Source organism: Sinocyclocheilus anshuiensis, unplaced genomic scaffold (genome assembly GCF_001515605.1).
Source record: "Sinocyclocheilus anshuiensis isolate Anshui unplaced genomic scaffold, SAMN03320099.WGS_v1.1 scaffold861, whole genome shotgun sequence".
Classification (NCBI taxonomy): Eukaryota; Metazoa; Chordata; class Actinopteri; order Cypriniformes; family Cyprinidae; genus Sinocyclocheilus; species Sinocyclocheilus anshuiensis.
Window position 1 is genome coordinate 215644 of NW_015554217.1, and position 7072 is coordinate 222715.

Consider the following 7072-nt stretch of genomic DNA (forward strand, 5'->3'; position numbering starts at 1 on the left):
CACATTTTACCAATTCCAAACCACATCAATCTTAATAACTACTATTATTTTTGTATTTAATAATTTAGAAGTGATACTGTATATAATTGTCCATGAAGGCTAGAAATTAAAAACTTCTTATTAAGGTGTGCAGAATTTTTTCCTTAAGGCAGAGTTTTTTCCTCCTTATTAAGGCAGGTTTTTTTTTACGGATGAAATGAGCCAAAAAAACAAACAAAAAAAAAGATTTAACTCAGACTGAGAAATCAAAAATGATTAAATCCCCATGAGAAATATTAAAAAAAACGAATGCAATACAGAAATGTCAAAGTTAAGGCATGACCATTGGTCAGCAAAATGCTCACTGGGACAGCGGTCTAAATTTATTAAACCTACACATTCCAAACATTATTACTCTGAAATGTTTAATGTAAATGTTAAGTGTAAGTGAAATGTTAAGTAATGTAAGGTCTTTCATGACACTACATATGCTGGGGTGTGAATTTGATAGGTGCTTGATATAAAATAAATGGTGCTTGAAAAAGTCCTTGAAAGTCCTTGAATCTAGTGTTCATGAAAGAGTGGGAACCCTGTGGTACACCGTTGTCGCTTGCGAAAACACAATGACGGCACAGTGGGTGTAAACTTACAGATTAAGGGGCGGTAATATTATAATGAGATCCCTTTGCCACGTCACCAAGGGAGTGACGCTTGCAGAAAAAGGCTTCCCAAAACAAAGTTACTGGGTTAATCTTTTTCACGTTTCCTTGGTTGGTAGATTCACCGGGGACCTAATTATAGTACTTAAAACCCGGAAAAGTCCGATTTTCATATGTCACCTTTTAAATAAAAATTATTTAGTAAGTTTTACATTATAAATGTCTTTACAGTCACTTTTGATCAATTTAATGTATTCTTGCTGAACAAAATAATTAATTTCTGACAAAGATAAAATCTTACTGACCCCAAACTTTTGAACAGTAGTGTAGGTTGTCACGTCACTCAGAACATATGGCTTCAAATCTTAATAGTTAAGAAGATTTGAGTCCAGATGCTGATCATGGGTAAGTTTCTCTGATGTCTCGCCCACTCTTGGAGCTCTGGAGTTGAAGGGAAGTTCCAGAATTATCCAGAAGAAATGCACTCAAATTATACACTTTTGTTCTTACACTCGCTTATTCATCACATTCCTAACACACACATAGTTTACAGGAGCTGTGCTATAATCAAACACTACTCTGGATGTGTGTGTATGAAGCTGTATGTTTCAGAAACTCAAAAGCTGTGGAGGTTTTCTGACACACATCCTAAATAGAGCACAGGAAAGGCCTGAAATCAACACACACACACACACTACATTTAACATTCTGTCTGGTTTGAGGCTTGCTATTTTCATATTTTTCTCCATGTGAGAGTATATACATGTTTTCTATTGGACGTGTGCCTGTTGTTTCTGTGAGTCTGAGAAAGAGAGAGTATCAAGAGTATTTTAAAGTAACATTTTTGAAATTAACATGGAATCGTAAGCATTTATGTGCTGATCTGTGAGTAGTGGGGACCGGTTTAGTTTAGAGGTGTTAATCTGTTGCATGCTGTACTCATTATAGATGAGTGACCACATGTGTATCCGTGCTGCAGAGATACGATATCATCCAAACATCTCACGAAACTTGATTCAATTTACAGCATCTGATATGAATGATATTGATATTGAAATGTTATATTGTTGCAGTCCATAAATTTTGCCTCTTTGTTGCCATCTCTGTTTGAAAACCTGGAATTGCAGCTGTGTGCGGAATTATCTAGCTTGCGTGGGCTGTGAGTCAGCACGGCTCCAGCGCGGATGAATCTAATGTTTTGAGGAGTATGTGTGGCATCTCCTTTTATCCTTCCGGAGCTCCTCCTTGGGACTCGTGACCGGTGAGTGGCGCAGGTGTCGTGCATTAGCATTTACTCCACCGGCCTCGCTCTGTTCCCACGGCTCTCGGCCCCGTCCCTCTCGTCACATACCCCCATCGCCCCTCGCAGGCCGGGGGGTACTCACGAGACTGTGCTCTACTCATTTCCGACACGCGCTGTACGCGGTAGACCAATCCAGAGCCAATCTCTCTACGGCTCTGGACCAATCACAAAGGACTGCGCCATCTGACCAATCACAGCAGTGAGGGCTCACGGAAAGGAGGGGTTTAGAGAGACTGATTCTTTGAACTGCTTCGCACGAGTCGTTTACGAATCATTTAGAAATTAGGTAAAATTAAATCTATTTTTTGAGAAAACTAACGTATTTTTTGACCTTGCATGCATGTAAACCTGTTTTAGTAGACTCATAAAACAATATTAGCAACCTTAAAAATGGCATAATAGGGGCACTTTAACACTGTTTGTGCTTGTTATCTGGAAAATAACTTGTTTATTAAAACCGGGTACAATCAAAATGTTTCTGCTTAAAATTAGGTGGAATCGATAAATGAAAGTATTTTAATAGATTTTGTTTTGGGAACACGGGTTTCGAAGATTGAAACCACTTCTCTGTCCATGTTTTCATCCGTCTCTTTCTCTCTCTCCACCACATGCCAGACACTGTTGAAAAATTGTGATGATACCATTTCTTTGTTTTCCAAAAGAATCTCTAAATTTCATCATTGCAGTCTAAATCCCTGCATTGCTCCGTTGACTAGCCGGTGCAATGGGTTTAAATCAAACCAAACCTTGGTGTAATAAGATGGACACTTCTTGTAATTGTAGCTCTTCCTTTCCTTGTTTGGATCAGGAAATGTAGTGAATTTCATGGAGAGATGGGTGGATGTGCTTTTTGTGATTTTAGGCTCATTAAGACATTTAGATGACAAGATTGTCCCATTTCCAACCCTTTTATTTCCTTTTATTATAAACCATTTTGGGGTTTGTTATTCTGACCTCTCTATGAAATCCATATTTCATCTTTAAAGGTAAAGCAAAGTGCAGGAGAGGGTTTGGCGCTATTAGATGAATCGCCCTCTATGTAGACACAAACACAGGAATGTTTCATTTTATATGATAGGACAATCTCAACCAAACATCTGGAGGCCCAGCGTCCCACCAAAGCAAACAAATTCTCAGATTTTCCTGTGAACCCAATGTTTTCATCACACCTGACTGAGAGTCTTTGAACAGTTTTGTTTTTCAACATCACACTTTAATTACATATTACATATTTGAGAGATCCGAAGTCTGATAATGGTTGGATAAATGATGTAGATCATTGTACTAGTTGAAATTGACTTTTTTGTATTGTCAAAGAGCAGTTTCGACACATGCTGTACATAGGGTTGGGTACCGAAACCCGCTGCCAATATGGCACTATGTACTATGTAACCGGTATGTACTAGAACCGGATCAGAACGCAGATTTCGGTGCCACCAATTGCTTGAGCGATCGATTGAAATATTTGTTCTCTGGTTCTCCGAAACGGACGTAAGGATCACCGGCACAGCACGTGAAAAATAATTTCCCGCCTGAGAAAATTCACGAACGCAAGTCGGAAAGCTCTAATAATACAAATACAACACGAGTGTCCATGTTGTTTTCACATTCCGACTTAAAAGCACAACTCGGGAAAGCAGCAATTACAGGAGCGTGTGAATGCAGCAATTACACTTGCTCTGATGACAGCAGGCAGATACTGTTCTATACTGTAAAAAGCATATGGTAAAAAGGCTATGTCGATTAGCAATGGATTATAAATATACTTAATTATGATGAAAATACCAAAGATGGCTTGAATAACACAGATAAACTATAGGCCTACATTGTCGCAGTCGAGTGTTTATTGTCTTTGTTTTATCATTCAAAACGTTTATATCTTCTGTTTACTCGGTTACAGCGATAGCAATGCCTTTGTCCATATTAGGGATTTCCTGAGTCCTTCTCCTTCTGTGATACTCATGTGGCGTTTCTGGTTCCCTCTGGCGTCCAGTATGAATGAAACCGACATTAAATGTGTTTATAGTGCTCAATAATGGCCAATCCAACCTATTTTGGGAATTTTTTTTTTTAAGTATCGGTTCAGGCACCATTTAGGCACCAGAACCGTTTTAAAAGTATCGATTTGGCACCGGTATCGGAAAAAACCCGAACGATACCTAACCCTATCTGTACATGCATAAGCCATATGCGAGCGTCATACCCTGTGTGGGATGCTGTGAGTGTGTTTATTAAAGGGATAGTTCACCCAAAAATGAAAATTTGATGTTTATCTGCTTACCCCCAGGGCATCCAAGATGTAGGTGACTTTGTTTCTTCAGTAGAACACAAACAAAGATTTTTAACACAAACCGTTGCAGTCTGTCAGTCTTATAATGGAGGTGAATGGGAATCACGGCTTTGAGAGTAAAAAAAAAACATACACAAATTAAACCCTGCGGCTCGTGACGATACATTGATGTGTAAAGACACAAAAACGATCGGTCTGTGCAAGAAACTGAACAGTATTTATATCGTTTTTTACCTCTGATTCACGCAATGTCCGAACTGTTCGAACTGTCCTGAGTGGCAGCGCGTCCTCCTGAGCGCATTCTCAACAGCAGGCGGGTGAGGCGTTTTATTCTTCTTCTTGCTTTATGGCGGATCGCAGACTTATAAGTGCATTACCGCCACCTATCTCTCAAAGAAGAAACAAAGTCACCTACATCTTGGATGCCCTGGGGGTAAGCAGATAAACATAAAATTTTCATTTTTGGGTGAACTATCCCTTTAAGATTTATGAACTGTTTTTTTGTCATCTATAACTCAGTGCATGAGTGTGAGCTTGCATACAGCTGATTGTGTGTGTGTAAAAGACAAGCATATGTGTTAGTTTCAGCAGGTTATGAGAATGCTGCCTGATTCTTGTATGTGTGTGTTTTGTGGTTTACTTTGAATACATCTTGAGAATGTGAATCTAGCATTAAAGCTTTCATATCGTGCCAAACAGCAACCTTAAAATGTGACTCATTCACAATATAGCATGGATTCTCATAACTTATTGCTTAAATATCATTCAGAAAGTTAGTCATCTAAATGTCTCTCTCTTTTTCTCACACAGTGGCCAGTGAGGGGAGGATAAATGGAGGAGAGGATTATTTTCAGAAGGTAAGAATTTTTTATTTTTTTTTAAATGTTTTAAAATCATTTGAAAATCTTACAAAACCTTATTAACCCTAACCTTTTGAACAGTAGGCCTAGTTTTTGATGTTGTGATGTCCCACTTTACCTGTATATACATTGTTTGGGGAGCCAGCTCTTTCAGCTTCACTGTATTATGTTTAAATGATTAGAACGCGATTGTTGTTACCAATTTCAGCTTTAGTTTCAAAACAGGATGGAAGTAGATCTTCCATCTGCCGCATCACACACTGTAGCTATTTAACACACAGACTCTATCACAACTGTCATCCATATTCCAGTAGCATGCTGGTGTTTCCAGCATATATTGGTGTGTGCGTGAGTTTGCGGTGAGGCTTCTTCAAACACACAGTACATCTGACCGAAGATGCTCGACGGAGGAGCCAATTCAGAAGTTTGATTGATTTGGTCCAAACAATTATCCCTGCTTAGGTTTCTAATAAACAGAGATAACAATTCTTGCCAACATTAAGTGAGTAAGAACTGGACTTTCTGTGTCTCTTATACTTTTGCCTATGTTTGTGATGTGTTTTCCATTTTTTGTCCTAATTTTGTACTATTTTGTTCTGTCCGATGCTGTCTATATTTTGGTCTTCTGAGAATCACCCACTAGTAAACTATCAAAAATCATTTTTGATAGTGGTGACATGGGAAGCGATATCACTGGGTTTTCTTTACATGATGATTATTATTATCTTGAACATTATTATCTTGAAGCATTACACTTCTGCGGCCATAGTTACAGTTTCAGTATTAAATCGATAGTTCACCCAAAAATGAAAATTACCCCATGATTTACTCACCCTCAAGCCATCCTAGGTGTATATGACTTTTCATTCAGAAAGTTAGTCATCTAAATGTCTCTCTCTTTTTCTCACACAGTGGCCAGTGAGGGGAGGATAAATGGAGGAGAGGATTATTTTCAGAAGGTAAGAATTTTTTATTTTTTTTTAAATGTTTTAAAATCATTTGAAAATCTTACAAAACCTTATTAACCCTAACCTTTTGAACAGTAGGCCTAGTTTTTGATGTTGTGATGTCCCACTTTACCTGTATATACATTGTTTGGGGAGCCAGCTCTTTCAGCTTCACTGTATTATGTTTAAATGATTAGAACTTGATTGTTATGAGCAATTTTAGCATTAGTTTCAAAGCAGGATGGAAGTAGATCTCCCATCTCCAGCATCACACACTATAGCTATTGAACACACAAACTCTATCACAACTATCATCCATATTCCAGTAGCATGCTGGTCTTTCCAGCGTTTTGTGTGTGTGTGTGTGTGAGAGTTTGTGGTGAGGCTTCTTCAAACACAGTAAATCTGACCAAAGATGCTCAATGGAGGAGCCAATTCAGAAGTTTGATTGATTTGATCCAAACAATTATCCCTGCTTAGGTTTCTAATAAACAGAGATAACAAGGGCCAATGAAATTGTCAAAATATTCTTGGTTTGGTTCAGATGATTGTGGCTTGTGTATAGTCTATGAACAGCGCTTCTCTGATTGCGGTATTGATACAATCACTGGTTTCTGTCCTCACTTGCACTTTTGCTGTCTTTCTATGGTTGATCCAGAAGGCCTTTGTGGTTATCTTTTTTAGCAAATGCCAGTTCTCGGGCAATTCATGGCACATTTAGACATTTTCTTGTATGCATCTTTGTTGCAGTTTATTTGGTGTGTATGTGACTTTTTTTTTTTAGGTGAGATGAAATGGTAATGAAATTGAAGTATTGAGAGAGCTTTTCTTCTTTACTAAGTTCTCATGCACAGATGAATCATTCACAATAAGATCAATAACATATATTTAGAAGATAGATAAGGGTGTCGGCGCCGATAGCCTTGTGGTTAGTGCGTCGTCACGGTGACCCGAGTTCAATTCCTGCCTCGAGGTCCTTTGCCGATCCCGCTCCCCTCTCTCCACCCAACACTTTCCTGTCAGCTCTCCAATGT

General features: G+C 38.5%; 1 protein-coding gene across 1 annotated transcript in view; it reads left to right on the forward strand.

Moving 5' to 3' along the window:
- LOC107671127 (protein bicaudal C homolog 1-B-like) overlaps nucleotides 1-7072 on the forward strand; it is a 34816-nt gene that overhangs the window by 6273 nt on the left and 21471 nt on the right. Inside the window, exon 2 of the mRNA XM_016463979.1 lies at nucleotides 5042-5088. Within this exon, the coding sequence (XP_016319465.1) occupies nucleotides 5042-5088 (47 nt within the window). The remainder of the gene's footprint in view (nucleotides 1-5041; nucleotides 5089-7072) is intronic.